At 39.3% G+C, this 23951-nt stretch overlaps 1 protein-coding gene across 2 annotated transcripts in view; it reads right to left on the bottom strand.

The window, feature by feature from the left end:
- Positions 1–23951, bottom strand: part of TMEFF1 (transmembrane protein with EGF like and two follistatin like domains 1) — a 166289-nt gene that overhangs the window by 1175 nt on the left and 141163 nt on the right. For both annotated transcript variants that reach the window (XM_042912842.1, XM_042912843.1), the window contains exons 8-9: positions 12891–13014; positions 3745–3903 (exon numbers count right to left, since the gene is read on the bottom strand). In XM_042912842.1, coding sequence (XP_042768776.1) covers positions 3745–3903; positions 12891–13014 — 283 coding nt within the window. The remainder of the gene's footprint in view (positions 1–3744; positions 3904–12890; positions 13015–23951) is intronic.

The raw sequence follows: 23951 nt of genomic DNA, 5'->3' as shown, positions 1-23951 counted from the left end.
TTTCAAATGTTTCCAAAGTAATACACATTTCACACATAAAGCCTTAATGAGAAACAGGATGCTGTTTGATGCAAGACAAGCTGAGGACCAACGTGTCAGACTGCTATCTTCCCTACACAGCTGGGGACTAGAGGTTAGGTACAGAATGCAGGTGTAAGCACAAGCAAAGCTCACTCCTGGGTCTCTACTGCTGCAGATGCACTTCCCCGCCCTTCTTCTGGCCTGACAACTCCCTAGCTGCGGTGACCAGTAACATATAAACCTAGGATAGTAGAAAGGATCCTGATCCATGTACTTCCTCTGAGCATTATGACACACCCAAAGTGACAAGAACAGCTTGGACGAGGGAGTAATCGGGAAGAAGTGTGCTTATTAACCTCAGATATGAATAGACAGGAAATGCTTAGCGATTTTAGACAAGGACTCGAAAGAAGTTTCTCTGCACCCTGCTTGGGCAAATCACAGAACCCAATAAAGAACTGTCATCCTGGGGATAAGGGATAGTCTTGGACTCTGCTTTCCCTTTAGTGTACATGTTTCTCCGTGGTGGTATCAATCTCATTGTGCTGTAATTGCTCTTGTGCCTGCCCACCAGAATGCAAACATACGAGCTCTTACTATGCACAAAGTGCTGCGGTATGCAGTGTGGAACAAAGGCACTGGGATGAATTCTGGGAATTCTGAGTTTGGACTCTGCTAAAAACTAGCTGTGCAATCTCCTTTTCCTACATATGAAATATTAAAAGTTGTACCAACCTCTAAAATCTCTGCCAGCAAGGTATTTATAATCTAATGGAAAGAAAGTCTTGTGACAAGGAATATTCCTAAAGTTCTCTGTTTCTAGTTCAGTTTCAAAGAGCACTGCTTTGCCTTGACTTAAAAGCCTTGGTGTTAACACTTTCATTTTATATGCTGTTTTTCGCAAATTTTATCTCACTAATCCTCATAAAAACACTTTGAGGTAGACAGTGATGAAAGCACGTCCATTTCATGGTTAAGAAGCCAAGCAAACCTCTTTAACTGTCACCAACTCACCATGACCTTGGAAAAATTCCAACTTCCTGGGGCCATGGTTTTGTCATCTATAAAATAAAGGTGTTTGGCTAAGATGATGTTTGAGGTCCCTGCTATTGTCATTCTAGGAGTCTCAAAACATAAAAGAAGATTCCAAGTATAAAAGAAGAAAATTTTACTCATGCAGTCTTGCTCAGTGAGTCAGTGGGAACATCCTTTTAATGGAAGATTCCTCACATGTAACAGCCACCATGGGATAAGTGAACAGCTGTCCCATAATGGACCGTGTGGGAGAGGCACTCCTTAAAAATTCAGTGGAGCTAAGTCCAAGTACATAATTATAATATTCTAAATTCAAGAGAGCAAAACATTTGAGGGGAGACAACACCACAATAAAAAGACAGGCCTCAATGAGGAGACATGTAAGATAAATTCAATGAGATGAGCCTTCAGTCACGGAGACAGTGGGCAGCAAAAGACAGCTGCAACACAGTTATAAAAACACTGTGATGTCTAAGGTCTGTGAAGGCAGCACATGGATTTGGGATATAAATTTGAGGGCACAAACTTGAAAACTACTTGTCAGGTAATTTTAATTTAGTAGAATTAGAATTTTGAAGATTGTAGCACGCTGAAAACAGAAGTGTAGAACAAGATAAAAGGCTGGATTGGGATTTGTAAAGGGCTTAAGTATCTTGAGTAAGGTATTCCCCCATCTAAGCCTTCAGTCTCCTCACCTCTCTAGAATAGAAGGCATTGACTCAAAGCTGCTTCCTGCTAACTCTAACATCCTTTGATCTTCTTAAACATGACATCGTCACCAGGCCTCAAAAGCTTCCCTCATCTTTACCTTCTTTCTTTCACCCTCCAAATAATTCATTACTCCGCTCCTGCTTTACTCAAATAACGTCCTAAATAGTTCCCCTGACCTCATATTTTCTCTCCTCCAGTGAAATTTTGCAGATGACACCCAGATTAATGCTCTGAAGAAATGATTCATACCAAGTCGTTCCCCTCAGCTCTATTCAAAAGCCCTGTCCCTCTAACAAAATTAAGTTTGAACCTTGCTAGCAAGCAATGGTCATACTTGGCAAATGTATTTCCTGAGGTGACTCAACATAGACCCTCCTCTTGATGGTTCAGTGGAAAGAGGAATGGTTTGGAAACCAGGCAGCACTGAATCCAAATCCAGCACTTCCACTTACTAGTGGGATGACCACAGGCAAACTACTTAACCTCTAAGCCGATATTAAATGGCCACAGGCAGCTCTGCTGTTACGTGGGTTTTTTTTTTTTTTTTCTATTTTCTCTTTCTGCTGTCATTTTTTATATTATTATCCCAATTTTAATCTACTGCCCATTTTTTTTTCCTACTGCCCAATTTTATACTCAGTAGTCTTGCCTAAGGGCAGATCATCTGTTCAGTGGAATAAAGTCCACTGATTTTAGCACTTGAATTTTATGAAAAATACCTGTTATTCAGAGAACATTTTTTATCATTTCTAGATTTATCATTTCAGCTCCAGATGGCTGAGACTAGTGAAGGTCTGGCTTCTATCCAGACCTTGGATAGAAGAGCTATAAATCCATTATGGCCTGCCAATATCTGTACTTGATATGCTCCGATCCTCTGCCCAGAATAATGCAGACAAGTACAGAAATGATGTTTATGGGACTTCTGAACCTAATCTTAAAGGAGACAGGAATAGCCAAGCAAGACCAAAAAAAAAAAAAAAAAAAAAAAAAAAACACAGGACACTGGGAAGCAGAAAGACAATATGAACTGGATTTAGCTGGACTTTTCTTGGGTCCACTTCATTTCTGACTTCTACATTTCCACTAAGTTTGGAAAATACCCATTTTTTTCCCTGTTGCAATCCAAGAATGTCCTTTAATTTTGAGTTTAATTATGATAAATGCCAATGGTTTTAGTTATGATGGAGAATTTTAAAGATTACTTATAACTGTGTTCCAGAAAATGAAGTAATGAAATGTTAAGACAATGATATACGAAGAAAAGCCATTTTCTTTGATCTCTGATTTCTTCCTTTCTTATTATATTTACTATGGATAAAGTATATCCTTAGGGCAAAAAACACCTTGCAGTTCATCAGCACTTTAAAAATTGGGGCAGGCCCTTCTGTGCATGTGCAGACCATTCTGCTACTACAATCATCATTCCAGAATGCAGTTCTAAGATCCCTACATTCTTTATGCCACTGAATATTATCCATGCTCCCTTTGCCAGTTGCCCAGCTACACCTGTAACCCTGAGAATGAGTTCTTGTCAATACTCTAAGGAAGCAAGATAAGGACAGGTCAGACCTACTTAGAAACCTTAGGGGGGCGCCTGGGTGGCGCAGTCGGTTGAGCATCCGACTTCAGCCAGGTCACGATCTCGCGGTCCGTGAGTTCGAGCCCCGCGTCGGGCTCTGGGCTGACGGCTCGGAGCCTGGAGCCTGTTTCCGATTCTGTGTCTCCCTCTCTCTCTGCCCCTCCCCCGTTCATGCTCTGTCTCTCTCTGTCCCAAAAATAAATAAAAAACGTTGAAAAAAAAATTTAAAAAAAAAAAAAAAAAAAAGAAACCTTAGGAACTGATCCTAGGATTTTTTCCTAATAGACAGGAAGACTTAAAGCCCCTATCATTTTGAGTGTGCTTCAAGGTTCTTCTTTACTTTAACAGCTATCCAACTCTAATTTAAGGTTGGTATTTCTTAGGCCATTACCTACCTTGTTATGCACATGACAATCGCTACTATAATGGCAATCTGTACAGCTCCAATAATTGCTGCAATAAGAACATGAGTGAGCTTTTGCCTACTTGGCACAACATAGAGAATACTAAAGTCCGTCTTTTCACAGTGCTGTCCAGTGTAACCAGATTCACATCTGAAAAGGGGAGGAAAAAAGATTCCTATGAGAATTACAGATTCTAATAATTCTAGGTTTTAAAAGTAAGAACATACAAAAGAATAATAAGTTTATACAGAAATAGCAAATCAGGTGCTTTCCCACTATCTGAAAAAAAAACCCAAAACTGCCATCTGTGTATTTCCTTAAACGCTACTCAATGTCTATTTCACAGTGCATCTTTCACCTATCATTATAGGACATTAATTTTACAGTTGCTAAATGGTCTTTATTATACCTCCTTTAAAAAAACAGATACATAAGGGGTGCCTGGTGGTTCAGTCAGTTAAGAGTCCAATTCTTGACTTTAGCTCAGGTCATGACCTCAGAGTCGTGGGATTAAACCCCACGTCAGGCTCTGCGCTGGGTGTGGAGCCCACTTGGGTTTCTCTCTCTCTCTGCCCCTCTCCCACTCAAACAAGTACATGCTCTCTCTCTCTCTCAAAAAAAAAAGGTACATAATAGTACATTTACTGGCTATCATATAGCTAACATCTATTCCTCAGTCTAAGAGACATGCCAGCTATTTCCTTTTTTTTTTAGTTTATTTAATTATTTTGGGGGGGGGGAGAGAGAGAGAGAGAGAGAGAGAGAGAGAGAGAGAGAGAGAGAGAAAGAATCCCAAACAGGTTCCATGCTCTGCATGGAGCCCCATGAGGAACTCAATCCCATGATCTTGAGATCATGACCTGAGCTGATATCAAGAGTTGGATGCTTAACTGAGTCATCTAAGCGCCCCTATTTTCCATTTTTCACAACTATGAATTAGGTGTAACCAATATTGGTGAGTGTGCACATTTCTATATTTGGTGTTATTCAAAAGGCTAGGTACTTGGAAATGGGATGACTAAATAAATAGATATAAACATTTACAGTTCTCTGAAAATTGCACTCTTTATATTATATTATATCCAACACACTTTAGTGTACATAAATATAATCATTTAAGATGCAGGGGGAAAAGTAAAATAAGTTATTGACAAAAGCAGTCAAGCAGCCAAACAGGAGCTAATCTTAGAAATTATCTGAATTCCAAGTAAATAAAAAGGCAACATCAGCTGATGATAATAATTTGACAGGGGGAAACATTTAAGATATTTAACAAATTTCACACTTTGTAGCTGACAGAAGTAAAATGTATAAATTAGCCAGCCTTCAGTTAGAACTGATTAATAAAACCTCTGAAGTGTAAGGATAGTCGAGTTATTAACATCCCACACTTCATTAGAAAAAAAGATTTTTTAATAGAGCACACATAAAGAATAAGAAGAAATAGGAATAGGGAAATAGGAAGCCAGGGGTGATGTGAGTCCACTCCTCCCATCCCTGAGGTTCCTACACACCTATCAGAAAATTTCACACTGGGTTCTAAGTCTACTAGCAGACAAAAAAAAAAAAACAACAAAAAACAAAGTAGTAAGGCAGATTTATAGATCATGGAATAGAACCTGAGAGCCCTGAAATACGCACATACATCTATGGTCCAACTGATCTTTGACAAGAGTGCTAAGACAATTCAATAAGAAAAAATAACCTCTTCAACAAAGCTGCTGTGACTAGATGTCCACATGCAAAAGAATGAAGTTGAACCTCTTCTTTACAACATACACAAAAAATAATTCAAAATGGATCACAGATCTAAAGGTAACAGCTAAAACTATAGGGGCGCCTGGGTGGCTCAGTCAGTCAGGTGTCCGACTTAGGCTCAGGTCATGATCTTGCAGTCAGGGAGTTCCAGGCCCGCATCAGGCTCTATGCTGACAGCTCAGAGCCTGGAGCCTACTTCAGGTTCTGTGTCTCCTTTTCTCTCTGCCCCTCCCCAACTCACACTCTGTCTTTCTCTCTTTCTCTCCCTCTCTTTCTCTCAAAAAATAAACATTAAAGATAACAGCTAAAACTATAAAACTCTTAGAAAAAAAAGTGAATCTTCATGATCTGGATTAGGCAAAGATTTCCTTAGATATGATACTAAAAGCATAAACAACAACAAAAAAGTTAAACTGGATTAAATCAAAATTAAAACCTTTTGTGTTTAAAGGCACTATCAAGAAAGTAAAAAGATAACCAAAAGAATAGAGTATTTTTGCAAATTATATTTTTGATAAGAGACTTGTATCTAGAATATATTTAAAAAATTATTACAAACTCATTAACCAAAAGAAAAAAAAATTACAAAATGGGCAAAAAGATCTGAATAGACATTTTTCCAAACAAGATAAACAAATGGCAAATAAGCACATGAAACGATACCAATATCATTAGTCATCACGGAAATGCAAATCAAAACAACAATAAGAGATCACTTCATACCCACTGGAATGGCCAGAATCAAAAAGTCAGATAATAACTGTTGATGAAGATGCTGTAGGGAATGAAAAATGGCAAAGCCACTTTTGAAAACAGTCTGGCAGTGCCTCAAAAGTTAAACACAAGAGTTACCATTTGGCCTAGCAATTCCACTCCTGGACACTTACCCAACTGAAATTAACACAAGTCCACACAAAAACCTGCCAACAATTATTCAGGGCAGCATTACTCATTAATAGCCAAAAAGTGGGAACAATCCAAATATTCATCAATTGGTAAGCAGATTCAAAATGTGGTATTATAAGGAGCAAAGTACTGACATATGCTACAACATGGATAAACCTTGAAAACATTATGCTAAGTGAAAGAAACCAGACACAGAAGACCACGTTATACAAGCCCACTTAAATGAAATGTCCAAAACAGGTAGATCTATAGAGACAAAAGAGACCAGTGATTGTCTAAGACTAAGGGCGGTGGGCAGGGCGATTTGAGAGTAACAGCTAAAGAACACAGAGTTTCTTCTGGGGGCGATGAAATGTTCTAAAATTGATTGTGGTACTGCAAAACTGTGAAAAAAAATACTAAATACTAAAAATCACTGGTTTAAAAAAAAAGAATAAGTGGGAAAAAATGGTAAGATTATTAACATAAAATGCAATCTCCATAAAATAAAATCAAACCAGTTGCTCAAAAGAACCACAGTTACTACTAATATTAGATTCAGGGGGATTTTACCTCATTGGTCCTGATTTAAAGAGGGCACTTTCTGATGCAGAGAACATCATCCTCAATAATATAGTTGTAATAAATTCAACAATATAATGAAATCTTATAGGATTTTTAAAATAATGTCTTTTGTGGTAAGCTAATGGCAAAAAGTCAAAGCTCAGTAAAATAAAAACAGGTCCACAGGGAGCTATAACAGTGTCCTAGATATGCAGCTCTCCGACAGTTTAGCTTAATCCAAAGATTAAAATCAGAGTATCAAAAAGAATGTATAGGCCATGTATCATTCAGGCAATCCTCCTTGGATATTATTTTCTGCAACTGACTTTTGGGTTACACTCTCCAAATATCTGGATAATAACTTCTAGGTTATTACTACTTCTTCTGTTTTTGATTAAAGGCAGATCCAGGCATTTGGTCTTCTACACTCTCCATTCTTTCATCCTACACACGTCCATAGTAATCTCGTTCACTACCATGCCCTCATGTGCTGATTCTTCCATTTGTCCATTTACTAAACATCTGACATGTGTCAAGTACTGTGGATATTTGGGATACATCAGTGAGCAAAACAAATAAAGATCGCTGGTCTGGTTAACCTCTAGCTGGAGGAGGGAGGGTCAATAAACATGAATTAAATGGTTATGTTACAAGGTGATATGCACTACACGAAGAGAAAGAAAAGAGTTAGTTAAAGGAAATTATAGGCCAAGAAGAGAGGGTCGCAACTTTAAACAAGATGGTCAGGGTAGGCTTCACTAAGAAGCTGACATGGAAGTGAGGATGTGAAGGAGGTGAGGGAATCTGCCATGTGGACAACAGGAAGGAGAACATATCAGATAAAGGAAGAGTCAGTGCAAAGACCCTGAGGAGGGAGCATTATTAGCACATGGCCATGTCCAAGAATAGCAAGCATGGCTGGAGTGGAGTGGGCAAGCAGAAGGGAAACAGAATTAAGACAGAGAGGTGAAGGGGTCAATTGTGTAGGGCTTCTGCACTCGATGAGATAGAGGAGCCACTGGGAGGGTTTTAGCAGGGAAATGACATGAACTTTCATTTGAAGTCTCCATCTCAGGGTGCAAGGGTGGCTCAGTTAGTTAAGTGCCCAACTTCAGCTCAGGTCATGATCAGGTCATGAACAGCCAACTCATGTTTCATGAGTTCAAGCCCCACATCAGGCTCTCTGCTGTCAGCACAGAGCCTACTTTGGATCTTCTATCTCCCTCTCTCTGCCCCTCCCCAACTTGCAAGCATGCTCACTCTCTCCCTCGCCCTCTCAAAAATAAACATTAAAAAAAAAAAAAAATGAAAAGTCTCTATCTGGCTTCTAAGTTGAATATGGACTGTAGGATACAGGGAGGCTGTTGCAATAATGCCAGAGAGAAGAAATGGTGGTCTGAACCAGGAATAGCAGTGGCAATGGGGAGAAGAACTCCGATTCTGGACATATTCTGAAACAGAGGTAATAGGATTTCTCAACTGACTGGGTATGGATTACGAGAGAACTCGAAGATGTATCAAAGGTGTTTTCTCTGAGCAAAGGAAAACATGGAGTTGGCATCAACTAAGATGAAGAAGGCAGCAGATGGAACAGGTTTAGAGGAGGGAAGGCAGATCAGGAGATAGGCTTAGATCCTATTGAAATGGAGGAGTCAAGACATCCACAGGAAAATATCAAGGAGGGAGAGGGATCTGAGTCTCAAATTGAGGAGAGGGGTCTGGGATTTATGCAAAGTAGGAGTCATCAGCATATGTCATGGAAAGCTCTAAGGCTGGGTGGCATCACTAAGGAAGAGGACCAGGACTGGACCCTTGGACATTCCAACAATGAGAGGTCAGGAGCAAAAGGCGAACCAGCCAAGAAGATGTAAAGGAATGGCCAGTGAGGCAGCAGAAAAGAGAGAGAGAATGCAATCCCTAAAGCCAAGTGTATTATTATGCATATTGCACAGGAGTCAAATGCTACTGACTGTTCAAAAGTAATTTAAGACTAAGAATTGATCACTGAATTTAGCAACAAGAACAGCCTCAGGGAAGTGTTGGAGCAAAAGCTCACTGGGGTGGGTTCATGAGATACAGGAAGTGAGGAGCTGGAAAGAGAGCACAGACAACTCTTTTGCGTTCTTCTACAAAGGAAATAAATGGGACAGCAGCTGATGAGAGAGTGAGAATTTTTTTCAAAGACAGAAGAAATGAAAATATATATATATATAAATGTATCTATACAAGAACATATGAAACACAGAAAAGCCGGGAGAATTTCTGGTTGGTGCGGGCGAAAAATCTGTGAGAGTCCTCCTCATAATGCTTCAATGTTCTCAGTGAACTCAGAAACAAGATGATCAGCTAAGGAGGAGAAGGAGGTACAGCATCTGGGACAAGAGGAGGATGAATGGACTGAAGCTCAGAAAGACAACCTGGCAGCTCGTAGGGCCCATTTTGAGTACAAACATCGGTGAGATGCATTAGCCTGGTGGTGTGCTTTTCATCAACAGTCATGTTCAGCTGGATGGGTATACAGAATAGCTGTATAGGTACACATTAGGCAGGAAGGAATGAACCAGGATTATAGTTTTGTCAAGTGAGTATGATGAAACAAGAGAGGGACGACCATGACTGACCATGAATTTAAGCTGGATAAGGAGGGGATGAAGACATTCAAGGGGCTAGGGACACGGAAAAAAGGTGAAAGGATGGACAAACTGGAGGCCTAGAGGGACAGAAGCAGGGCTGGGTAGGAACTACAAGGGATATGCTAGAGTAGAACGATTCCCAAACGTATGCCTCCAACCTGCATCTGTCTCCTGAGTTCTCAAACCAACATACATCCATCAGCCTGCTAGACTTCCATTGGTGGATCCCCCACAGGCACCTGAGACCAAGCATATTACACTGAATACATCATTTCCACCCAAACCTCCTCCCTCTTCCCGTTCCCTGTCCCCACTCACTTCTGCCTTACCCAGAAACCCAGGAGACTCTCTTGAGTCTTCCTTCCCACCACCCTCCACCAACTCCCACATTCCATCTTCAAACAACTGGTCACCAAAACCTAGGGGTTGAACTACCTTATCTTCTCTCTGCAATTCATCTGCTGATCTCAGTGTCACTACAACTCCTTTACTTAGTTCAGGCTCTAATTTCTTACTAACGCACAGTCTCCTAACATTCAGTCTTCTGATCCATTTTCCACAAAACCAGCGGCTTTCAGATCTGATCATAACTTTCTTAACTTAAATCCTTCAGTGGCTTCTCAAGCATCCTTTAAAATAAAGGGCAAGTTCCTGGAGTGACACAAATGTTCCTGTAAGACCTGCCCCCCTTCCCACGATGTCCCTCATCCTCATCAAGGTGAAGTGCCTTGTCTGAAGTTCCAAATCATCTTGAGTATATCTATCTCTGTGTGGCAGCATTTTTCATATTATATTTTAATTGTTTATTATTATTGTCTTCAACCAGACATTAGGTTTTTTGGAACCTACAGATGGTAGGTTTTTTGGAAGGCAAGATGCCTGGATCCCTGTTATACCTGAATTTGAGACGCCAGGGGCAGGCAGAATTTGGTACAAAGTAAGTAATAAACAAACAAACAAATTAACGGTGGGATAATACTAAAAGATTTTAACCTAATAATAGGACTGTGGCTAGCGATTGTTCATCCCTGCCTGCTTACTGTTACCCAAACATACCCACCTATTAGTTGAAGTGCATGTGATATTATGGCCTGATTCTTACAGACTTTGTAAATGCTTAGACAAAAGAAAAAGATCTGCTGCTTTTTAGGATTATGCGTATGCAGAAAAGAGATTCTCTGGCATTTAAGAAACAACTCTGGTCTGGAGAAGAAGGTAGAGTTGATCATCAGCACATGGCATTCAAAAGATAGTTAACTGGGGCACCTGGGTGGCTCAGTTGGTTAAGCGTCCGACTCTTGGTTTTGGCTCAGGTCATGATCTCACAGTTCATGAGTTTGAGCCCCACATGGGGCTCTGCGCTGACAGTGCAGGGCCTGCTTGGGATTCTCTCCTTCTCTCTCTGCCCGCCCCTCCTCCTCTCTCTCTCCCTCTCTCTCTCTCAAAATAAATGAATAAACATTTTTTTAAAGTTACCTAAGTAGCTACTGGAATAGGCCCCCTGCGAGGCAATGGGAAGACAGGTTTAGCAAACAGTCTCAAACCTAAAGGCAATTATAATCTAATAATGTCAACTCCTATTGATTAAATACATACTAAGTACCAGGTATTGTGCTAAGCACTTTGCATATATTAGCTCATTTAATTTTAGCAACAATTTAAATTTAAATTTAGTAACAGTTTTAGGAGATAGTTACCATTATTATTTTAATTTTTGAAATGAGAAAATGAGGCTTAGAAATTTAAATAACTTCAGAAGAGCACAGTCAGTAACTGGCCAGTCTGGCGTACCTGCTTCCAAAGCCTTTAACCACTATACCACTGAATCCTCTCACTGTCAATTACTCACAGTAAATACTGCAAAGTGACCTGGTATCACTTGATTATCAGGACACCGTCTTCTCTCATCCCTCACTTTTAGATATCTTGAAAGATGCCCTATCCTAAGAACAACATAATCTGAATTTCTATCAAGATTATGTATGCCACTTGGGACAAATAGGAGGAATCCATTGAATGATTTTGTTTTAAAACTGGCTTGTTGGGGCGCCTGGGTGGCTCAGTTGGTTGGGCATCCGACTTCAGCTCAGGTCATGATCTCACAGCTTGTGGGTTTGAGCCCCGCGTCAGGCTCTGTGCTAACAGCTCAGAGCCTGGAGCCTGCTATGGATTCTGTGTCTCCCTCTCTCTGTGCCCCTCCCCCACCCTCTCTCAAAAATAAAGATAAAAAAATTCTAAACTGGCTTGTTCCCCTTTGCACAGCTGTATTTTTTTAACATTTAGGAAAGAGGGGTGGGAAAGGAGCGATAGCACTTTCAAACAGGAAAAAGCCAAAAGCTTAACAAAGAATTATTTAATCATTAACAGTTTATAGTGTTTTGTTCTGTTTTTAAAGCAGGAGAAGAGGAAAAAGAGAGCCAGGAGAAGGGAGCTAAGGGTAGAGGGACCAGGATACCTGCTTTCAAACAGCTTTCTTTTCCTTTCTGGAGAGAAAGATTCACTGGCCTACTAGGCTGACAGAACAAAGGAAAAGTGTAGTATTTCTCCATCTTTTGATGTTTTGACTAAGAAAGGAAAAAAGGACTCTGGCCAAACTGCAAGAGGCAGGAACGTGCAGAATGACAGGAATCTCCCCTTGTCTAAGGAAATACTGTACCCTGGCTAACCAGACCAGTCTGAAATAGAGGATGAGTTCCCAGCACCAGCAAGAAGTGTTACTGATAAACAGACACAGAACAGCAAAACGCATCACGATCATTAGGCTGAGTGTCAGGAAATCCGAGATCTAGTTTTGCTGCTGCTGACCTTGAACAAGTTTCATAACCTCTCCTGCTTCAGACAGTAGAAGATTTACACCTTTCCCATTTCTACTTCTCTCTTCACACCTGGTTCTACATCCCCATTCCCTTATTTTTAGAAATCTATTTCAGTATATGTTTTGAGTTACATATTCTCTGTTCTTAACACATTCTTTAGTCCCTAAATCACCTTGTGACAGATTGCCTGAAAACCAAAATAGTGCTGAAATATGGCATATTTATTTCTTATATAAAAAATGGACATCATATTAAAAAATGTTAAGCCCATAATCTTAAAATCCTAATATGACATCTGTTTTTGGTTTTGCATATTATACATGTCAGCTTTTTCCAAATGATACTGCTAATTTATTTTTGACTCAACTGCAAATAAATAATACTTTTTGGTAATATTTAATCTATATTTCACTATAGCTTTCTATAGAGCAGTGACTGCAGGAAAAAGTTCCTCACCTCTGATCTGGAGATGCTGACTTACCTACAAGAAGCCTTCTGAGTGGAATAGATGAATTCACATTTCCCATGGATGCAGTAACCATTGAGGTTTTCAGGGCAAGGCATGTGGTTTCCAATATAAACATCTTCTCTTTGATCACTAGCATCTTAAAAGAACATAAACCAGGGCAATAAACAGTGAAAAGCAATTGAAAAATATGGAATTTTCAAAGATTCTAACAACAAATAAATTGGCTGGTAATTTGGAAAAGAAAATTATCAGATAGGGGGCTGGATAAGAACCAAGGTCTCATTATGACATAAACACATTAAGTAGACTGTTTAGATTCAAAGCATTTAAAAATATTTGCAAAACATGACCACTATGAGTTACTGTTGTTTACAAACAATCTGCCCCCAAAACATAAACATCTTGGTTAAAGAAATAAATGCTAGCTCGATAAGAAAGCTCATCTCTATGAACCAGAGATGGTGTACTACAGCTCTGGGTTTTGAAAAACTGACTTAGTCTAGTCATTAACCTGGGGACTACGAAATTGAAGTAAAAAAACCTGGAATGGCAGAGAGCAAGGTATGGCACTTTGAAATTTTTAGGGTGAAATATTTTTGGAATGAAAACTATTATGCATGTTGATTTTTTCTTCCAAATGAAATTTCTTCCAAATGCTGATTTTTTATCTGGCTGTTCTTAGTATATGTTATTGTATAAAAAATTCAATAACATAGAGAACAAATAAAAAAAATTTTTTAATCACCCGAAACCCCTCTATCAAAACAGAACCATTGAAAACATGTTGATGAACATCTGTTCAATTAGGTATATTGATTTGAACTGACCTGAGCTGAAGTGAAGAAAATGAGAGTATGGTGAGTAATTTCAATGTCATAAATAGGAAGAGAATCAGGAAAGAAGGACAGAAAGGAGCAGGAGGGAGGGAGGCATAAGGACTCGGTCTTCAAAATAAATCATTTCATCCATTCATTCTCTCTATCCCTCTCTATTTCTCCCTATCCCCTCTGTTTCTCTCTTGCCTCTCTCATGTACTTACATAAGCGTATACCTAACACCCACACATTCTGCAATGGACTTTTAAACTTTTTTTCCTGGCGTATACATTAATATATTCATCCTTAGTCTATGGACTCAAGAGTTCCTACACAGGCCTGTGCTTATGTAGGAAAAATTCCCAGGCTTCCTGTCAGTTTCTCACATTTCTAGCTTACAAATTCTGTGATCAGCTGTGTGACCTTGAGAGTACCACCCTCTCTAAGACTGAGATTTCATAACTGTAAAGTCAGGATCATAACAGGATCCTTACTTCATGTAGTTCTGAGAGGATAATGTGAGATAATTGATGTATGCACAAGACCACTAGAACAACCAGCTCTCAGTCTATATACCACACCATGTTACAGCAAAGGCTATCTCCCCCAAATACAAATAAAGGTATTGCTATAATGTGGAAATTATTAATGGAACCAAATTAAGAAGGAATAAAATAGAAGACTGTGTGTATAAATATGTATGTGTAGGAAAGGGGAAGAGCAAGGGAGAAAAAGGAATGGAGGTACTAAGTAGGAAAAGAAACCTGAGTATAAAAATGCAGATTTTCTGGAGACTGAAATTCACATACAAAAGGAAAAATGTGTAATGATTATTAGGCTCAATAATAGGATACCTAAAAGCAGAGAGATCATGTCATCCCTCACAAGACGAAACTGATGCTATTTTACCTCAAAATTTATGTATTTACATTGTACTAACTTATGCCTGTAAAGAAAACTGAACCAGAAATCAAGAAATCCAACATGGAAATTCTCAAGGTATCTCTGCTGTTTTGTTCTGTTTAAGTATTTATTTATTTTGAGAGAGAGAGAGCGCATGAGCAGTGGAGGGGCAGAGAGAAAGAGAGAGGAAGAGAATCCCAAGCAGGCTCCATACCGACAGCTCAAAGCCCGATGTAGAGCTTGAACTTATGAACCGTGAGATCATGACCTGAGCCAAAACCAAGAGTCAGATACTTAACCAACTGAGTTACCCAGGCGCCCCTCTCCTATTTTGTGACCTTGGTCAAATCACACTGTCTCTCTAAAGCAGCTGAATAAGATCAGCATTGTCCAACATAATATGAGGTGTGTAATTCTTAGTTTTCTAGTAGCCATATTTTTTAAGTAAAAAGAAATAGGAAAATTAATTTTAATCCTATATTTATTTAATCTATCAAATAAGTATCACTTCAACATATAATCAGTATTACAAAATTGTGATTTTTTTACACACATTTTCTTAAATACGTCTTTAAAATCTGGTGACCACTTAACACTCACAGCACATCTCAATTCTGACTAATCTTGTTTCAAGTACTCAATAACCACATACTGCTAGTACCCACCATATAAGATAGCACAGTATAGATGACTATTCATTTATCATTTATTGATCATCTTTCATATGCCAGGTACTCTGTAGGTGCTGGGGACAGAAAAATATCCTGTCCTCAAAGGGCTTATAAGGTCTCCTCCAGCTCCCAAACTATAATTTTGCCATGACAGAAGAAATCCCTTGGGGCTGCTATAATCCTAAGCACCCACTTCTCCATTACAATACTCATGATATTGTCTTACAACCATTTGGGTTTTTTAACTCAGTCTCTACTATGAGACTGTGAGCTCCTTAAGAATCTAGACATTTGTTGGGGGGCCTGGGTGGCTCAGTCGGTTAAGCGTCCGACTTCAGCTCAGGTCACGATCTCGCGGTCCGTGAGTTCGAGCCCCGCGTCGGGCTCTGGGCTGATGGCTCAGAGCCTGGAGCCTGCTTCCGATTCTGTGTCTCCCTCCTCTCTCTCTGCCCCTCCCCCGTTCATGCTGTGTCTCTCTCTGTCTCAAAAATAAATAAACGTTAAAAAAAAAAATTTTTTTTTAAAAAAAGAATCTAGACATTTGTATCATTTATTTCTGTATAACTCCTAACACTTAGAATATAGTACTTTTCTTGCTATGGTTTCAAATTAAAAGTGCTATTCCACATTTGCAATCAAACCATAAGTGACTTGAGCAATGCAACTGTCTCCCGTAGCACTCATCACCCTGCAACTTCTCAGAACATGATACTGTCATGGTGTGTTACATCATGAAGTATATAATAATGGGACTACAGAGACTAAGGTTATGTACCAACCTATAATAATAAGATCTTGTAATGTGCATCATAATGGTACTCTATAGGTCTACAGAGGCTGTGGTAATGTACTAATCTACCATAAGAAAAGTCCTATCAACAGCAGGAAATCTCAAGAATAATGCAGAACTGAATGCTATCAGAGAATTCAGCTACATCACAGCAATAAGAAAAAGTTAACTAAATCAAGAACAGGGTTTTGAGAAATTAGTAAACAAAGCATAGCACCAGTGGCATTTACTGAATGAATTAATGAAAGAATGTGGTATCAGGCTGTAGACAAGGCAAAGCCATCTAAAAACACAGACATGTCCAGTAAGACTTTGAAATCTGTGGCTGTCACAGAGCCCAAATTTCGCATTCTGCTCAGTGCTAGCTCTATTCATTCCATTATACATAAACACACTATTTCTGTGCATAGCCATATACTCAGCTAAGCTACTGAAGATATAAAGAAAAAGTATACATGGTCCCTGCCCTTGAGAAGCTTATAATCAACTTAGGGAATTAAGGTATACACATGAAAAGCTGAATAACACAAGAGAAGGGTTTCCACATGACAGTTTACAATTAAATGCCAAAAAAAAAAAAAAAAAAAAGTTTTACAATACTGGGTGCTAAGGGACGTTCAAGCTTTTTTTTTTTTTTTTTTTAAATGTTTATTTATTCTTGAGAGATAGAGATAAAGCACGAGCAGGGGAGGGGCAGAGAGAGAGGGAGACACAGAATCCGAAGCAGGCTCCAGGCTCTGAGCTGTCAGCACAGAGCCTGAGGCGAGGCTTAAACCCAGGAACCACAAGATCATTACACATGTCGACCAAGTGCCCAAGGAAGTTCAAGTTTAAAGGAGAACTCATTGTAGGTGATATTAGTCAGGGAAGTATTCATAGAAAGGACAGGACTCAAGTTAGGTCTCAAAGCATATCCAGATTTATTTAGAGGAAGAGTGGAAACCAAAAGGAAGGTAGAATGCACACAGCATTCTTAAGAACAAGAAGTAGATGAGCCTTAGCAAGAGTTGTATATTCAAACCAGGGAAGGGTTTAAGTCAAAATTGGAAAAATAAGCTGAAATCAGATTATGGAAAAATATGAACCCCCCAGGTGAGAAATGCTTTCCTAATCATATGGACAAGGAAGACACTGACAGTCTTCTAGCTAAAGAACAGCCAAATGAAAGCCATGTTTTGCATAATTAAGAGTGATTGCCTAGAGCTGGTGGTTAGGGAGAATGGGGAGTGAATGCTAATGCATGTGAAGTTTCTTTTTCGGCTAAGTAAAATGGCCTAAAATTTGATTTTGATATGATAGTTGTACAATCCTAAATATATTTTTTAAAAAATTGAACTGGGGGCGCCTGGGTGGCTCAGTCGGTCGAGCGCCGACTTCGGCTCAGGTCACGATCTCGCGGTCCGTGAGTTCGAGCCCCGCATCGGGCCCCTGTGCTGACAGCTCAGAGCCCGGAGCCTGTTTCAGTTCTGTGTCTCCCTCTCTCTGACCCTCCCCCATTCATGCTCTGTCTCTCTCTGTCTCAAAAATAAAATAAACATTAAAAAAAAAAAAAAATTTTAAATAAAAAAAAAAAATTGAACTGAAGGTGCCTCGCTGGCTCGGTCGGTAGAATATGCAACTCTTGATCTCGGGGTTTGAGTTCAAGCCCCATGTTGGGTATAGAGATTACTTTAAAAATGTTTTTTGGTTTTTTATTTTAAAACATTGAATTGCATACTTTAAAGAGGTGAACTTAGTGGTATGTAAATTGTACGTCAAAAAGTTAAAATTTTCAATTGGAAAACAGCATGCAAGATAAAGGGGCAGGGGAACTAGGAAGACCAGGTGACCAATTAGGAATTCACTACATAATCCAAACTTGTGGCAATGAAAAACTACGCTAGGCTTAGCAGTAGGAATAAATATTAGAGATACAGAAAAAAATACATACAGCTTGAAGTTGCTGTGGAATGAGCTCTCAGAAACTCAGAGCTGAAAGGGTCTTTGGGGCCTATCTGGTCTGATGAAGGAATCTCTTTATAAAGTTACAACCCCAAGGTCCTGTTTCTACTTGACCACTTCCAGAAGTTTAAAAAAAAAAAAAAAAAAAAATCAACCCAGTTAATTCCAGTATTATCAAATGTTCCTTATGTCGAACGAAATCTCTTTCTTTAACTATTGATTTCTCCATGTCTGTTTACCCCATAGCCCACTGTCCAACAATTTTTTTTCTTAAGGTCAAACTTCCCCAGTCCCACCCTTTAGATAACTTGTAACAACCATCTTCACAAGTAGTGCCCAGCACTAACCCATTAAATGTACCTTAAGCATTTAGTAGAACAGAACTGTCTTTATTAAAGATGCTTTCAATACAGAATTATGCTCCAAAGAAAATATGCATGAATTCAAAGAAACTATGATCAATAAACACATGAAAAATGTTCAACATCACTAATCATTAGGGCAATGCAAATCAAAACTACAAGACAGCATCCCACACCCATTAGGATGACTACTATCCAAGAAAGAAAAAAAAGAAAATAGTTAAGCGTTGGCATGCATGTGGAGAAATTAGAGCCCTGTGCACTGCTGATGAGAATGTATGATATAGCCACTGTGGAAAACAGTACGGTGATTTCTCAAAAAATTAAACACATAATTACTATTTGATCTAGCAATTCCACTTCTTTTTTTTTTTTTAATTTTTTTTTTTTAACGTTTATTTATTATTGAGAGACAGAGAGAGACAGAGCATGGGAGAGGCAGAGAGACGGGGAGACACAGAATCCGAAGCAGGCTCCAGGCTCCGAGCTGTAAGCACAGAGCCCCACGCGGGGCTTGAACTCACAAACTGCAACATCATGACCTGAGCCGAAGTCAGACGCCCAAACAACTGAGCCACCCAGGTGCCCCTAGCAATTCCACTTCTGGGGATATATTCAGAAGAACTGAAAGCAGGGTCTCAAAGAGATAGCTATAAACCCATATTCAAAGCAACATTCATAATAGCTCAAATGTGGAAGCAATACAAGTGTCCATCACTGAATGAATGGATAAACAAAACACGGTACGTATATATAATGGAACATTATTCAGCCTCAAAAAGGAAGGAAATTCTGAGTTACGCTACAACACAGATTAACCTTGAGGACATTATGTACACTGAAATAAGCCAGTCATAAAAAGACAAACACTGTAGGTTTCCATTTGTATGAGGCACTTAGAGTGGACAAAATTATAGAAACAAAAAGAATGATAGTTGCCAGGGCTGAGGGAAGAAGTGGGAAGTTACTGTTTATTGGGTATAGTTCCAGTTTTACAACCTGCAAGACTTCTAGAAATGGATAGTAGTGGTGATTGCACAACTTCATGAATATATTTAATACCACTGAACTGTGCACTTAAGCATGATTAAAATGGTAAATTTTGTTATATGCATTTCACCATAATTAAAAAATTAGGGAAAAAATGACTCTAAATGTGAACTTAATGACAGGAAGTTCAGTAGAATGAACATAGTAAATGAAGTTCAAATTTAGACCTCTAGGTATCCAAAAGTATTTACTGAGCACCTATTATGTTCCAGGCTCTACATATGAATATATGAAACTGGAGCTTAAGATTAAGCTCTAAGGGCACCTGGGTGGCTCAGTCAGTTTAGCAGCCAACTCTTGATCTCAGTTCGGGTCATGACCTCACAGTTCGTGAGATCAAGTGCTACATCGGGCTCTGCATTGACAGCACGGAGCCTGCTTGGGATTCTCTTTCTCCCTCTCTCTCTGCCCCTGTCCCTCTTGCACACTCTCTCTCCCTCTTTCTTTCTCAAAATAAATAAACTTAAAAAAAAAAGATTAAGCTCTTAATTAAAGCTAGAGAACAAATGTTCACCAAGGTGATGGCTGAAAGTATATTAAAGTTCTGAAGCAAATTAAGAAAGAAAGCAAAGCAGCAGTAGAGAACTCTGGAATGGTTGTGATACAAAAAAAAGAGCACCAGGGCTTAGGGTCAGAAAGCCTAAATTCCAGTCTTTGCTCTGCTATTCTACATGAGCCACCAATTCACTGTTTCAGTTTCTTTGTCCACAAAATGAGGATAACTTGGTTGTGATAAGGATCAAATAATAACACAAATATGTGAAAGCACCCGACACACAAAGGGCACACAAGAATAATTGTTGAATGAATGAATATCACAATGATGTCACTCATGAACCACATTAAACATGATGCAGATAGGTAGACTCACCAATGGTGAGACCTTTGACCGCAGTCAAGTACCAACAATGAAAACAGAAAACACAAGTATTAACAATCACCCTAATAACCTCCATAAGGAATTTAGTGATACAGCATTTAATAATCAGAGTAATCCTAGGCTGTAGATAGTAGTATCCCCACTATATAGATAATATCATTAACGATCAGAGAAAGGAGGCCACACAGCCTTTAAGTGTAGACCAAGTCTGATTCCACAGAGCAAGCTCTTAACCATCACACTATTATTTCACCAGCCACTCTGGGAGATGTGAAGGGAATAGACAAAAGCAGAATGTCCAAGCACCTGCTCTCTGGGCCAAGTAAATTAGATTAACTTCAAAAAGGAAATATAAAAAGGCTTTAAAGATGGAATAAAGCACAGTTTCAGAAACCACAGCAGAGATGCAGCCTCGCACAGCAAGAACTGGGCACAGAATGGTCCTCTCCAAACAATGCCCTCAGGCAAGTGGTGACAGGCTCCACGAACAACAGCTGCAACTGTTAGTCTCTGAACAATGTTGGTGTGTGTGCGATATAAAAAGTATACTTGGTCACTCAGTGGCTCCTTCCACCCACAGAGGCATTCAGAAACAAATCTACCACCAGCGGCAGTGTTTTCAAATACAAAGGAGAGTATGGTTCTAAGCGATGATGTTATAAGAAAATCCAGCACCAGATGGCCTATCTGCAAAGGCATCTTCCACTGGCTGGCTGTCCTGGTCCATCAACATACAACCCAAATAAAGCATAAGGAGTTGCTATTAACAACCAAGACACGCACCTGGTAGGTCATCTGCTGAGGCCACAACAACACATCAACACTGCATCCGTAACTCTGGCTCATTTCTACAAATCCCTACACTTAAAAAATTTAATATATTCTTTCTTGTTTCCCCTATACTACCCTGCATCTCATCTTCATTACTAAATATCCCTCCATACATACTTTCCCTACACCAGTCTCCTCATACCCCATCAAAGAATACGTAGGTATAAAAGCTACCTACCCTCCAACACCTCTAACTCTCACATTTCTAAACCCATTTTCCATACTAACCCTAACTCTTCCTTTCCTAGCCTTTCCACTCTTCCCAACAAAACACATTTTCTAATGTGAACAAACTCATCCACTTCCTCAGCCATTCCCTTAGAAAGTATTCCTTTCATCTCCCTGACATACCAAGATCACATTACTTCCTACATCCCCTTTCCTTCCACCTTCCCCTGCTGTGCTTCCTACCCATCACCTCCAGATCAGTATTCCACTCTCATCTCCCAGTGACCTTCATCTCTTAGGGGTCTGTGCCATCCACCCAGACAGCCTTCTAAAACTCATCAGGACTCTCTCCCACACTCCACAGCACACACACTCAGACTTCTCTCAAAGATTTTAGCAACTGGCTCAGTCTTACCTTTCAATGAGGGGAATTTATCAAGATTTTAAAAATGGAGCATATCAAAAGAGCTGTATTAAAATATGTAAGTGACAGTCACCAAGTAATGGAAAAAATAGTACCAATATCTCAGTATCTCTGGTATCACCACTGGTTAGCAGGAAGAGAGAATATTGAGAGAAGGAGGTCAAAGATGGGATGAGGGATGGGGTGAAGTGAAGCTCAGGAACTAAGACAAGCGAGAATGTCTTAGAAATAAAGGTGTTACAGTTAGATTGCAGGCTGTACGAAAATATCTTTGGACAAAAATGGCCACGTTGAAATGTCATATGCCACAAAGGAACTTCCTGGATAGATGGAAATATTAGAGACTGTGGGTATACATGGGTATATTGGGGTGCATTCATTTTTGAAAACTGATAGCTTAACATTCATGTATCTCACTGTATGTAAATTATACCTCAAAAAAACACCTGTAAAATAAGAATAATGATAATCAAGAGGGTAGAGGTATACAGGCAAAATAAAAATGACAGAATGCTGTAAACTGTTGAAGGTGGGTACTGGGGAAAGGAGGGTTCATTATACTATTCTGTTTACATACGTTTGAAATTTTCTATAATCAAGCTTTTAAAATGTCACATACCCATCTCCCATACCTCGTGTTCAACCATCATACCCTGTACGGCATAAACATCTACAACAATGCTTCCAACACTACAATCTCAGCATTTACCACAGGTTTTCTAACAGCCCAAGACAAGCACTAATTCAGCCACCATGCTGGATACTGAAATGTTCCATTTCATGAGCACTACTTTCTAAGAGCTCAACTTTAAAAAAATCTTCCCTACTGAGCACTACCTTCCAATCTGTCCACCTACCTGCCGATACTGTGTTCCTGCTTTTCACTTTGTAGCCTCCATCCCTAGAGCCCTATCTACCTAGTGAGTCTTGTGTCCTGGGGACACAAGTATTTACTAAGGTCCTCCTATAAATGCCTGTGAGGACAAAAAATAGAAGCAAATGGAAAAATACAAAATAGTACCTTTTGGCCTCTACTCCTCCCTACTAGAACATTTCTTAACTCTTTCAACAATTTGATTTCATATTTATAACTCGAGAGAAACTCTTTGGTCCAAGATTACCAATGACTCCCTTGTCTTCAAATTCAATACTCATCCTCTCAAATGTTTATGCAGCTTCTCCCTTTTGGCTTCTGTGCCACTGTAGTTTTCTTGGTTTTCTCTGGATCTGGATAACTGTGCCATCTAATGGAACTTTCTACAACTCTCGATATGTTCTATGTGTGTGCCGTCCAAAACGATAGCCACTGGCCACATGTGGCTGTTTAAATTTAAATGAATTAAAATGAAATGAAATTAAAGGTTTTGTTTCTCAATCATGCTAGCCCTATTTCAAGTGTGCATTAGTCTACACAATGCAGCTCTATAATCTCTTACTCGTTCTCATGACTTCAGTTACCTATAACCTCTGTCTCAAAGGACTGACTTGCAAATTTATGCTAAACAAGTCATGTGGACTTATTTAGTCCCACAAGAAACTCAAACTCCAAAATTAATCACCTCCACCATCAACTCCTCCCTTACCTTAAACACCTTGCCTCTCCCCAACATCCTTAGTTGTGTAAATAGAATCTATCGTCCAAGTCATCTCAACTCTATCCCTCTGATCTAAGCAGAAGTCTATCCCCTTTGAGTCAACCTAACTGATCTTCCTGCCTCTAGTCCAATATATATAATAATAAGCACAATCTACCTACCACATACCATTCATTCAACTGGTTAACTCTGCAGCCTTGTCTTTTTCAAATATATTAATAATTCTACAAATAAAGTTTAAATGTCTTAGGATAATACAGCATTTAAGATACTACATAGTCTGGCCCCAACCTTACTAGTCTCTTCTTCCATTTTCTACCTCTTAAGCCCCCTACTCTCCAGCCAAAAAAGGACTCCTTACCACTGTCCAATACATTCTATCATAACGTTTGCATCCACACCTCTGCTCATGCTCTTGCATTCTCCTTAAATATCTTTTTGATCTCTGTTAAAATCCTAACCATCCTTCAAGGTTCAGCCCTAATTTCACCTCTTCCATTAAGCTTCTCAGATCCTCACTATACTCCACCAAATAGCAATCTTTTCTTTTCTGAATGTCCATTGCACTTTTCAACCACACTACATGTATAACAATAGCCAATTTCTACTTTGTTATAAGTAGGTTATATTCATTTCTTATTAT

This window comes from Panthera leo, chromosome D4 (assembly GCF_018350215.1).
Source record: "Panthera leo isolate Ple1 chromosome D4, P.leo_Ple1_pat1.1, whole genome shotgun sequence".
Classification (NCBI taxonomy): Eukaryota; Metazoa; Chordata; class Mammalia; order Carnivora; family Felidae; genus Panthera; species Panthera leo.
Note: the sequence above shows the minus strand (reverse complement) of the source record. Positions and strands in the feature narration are given on the sequence as shown.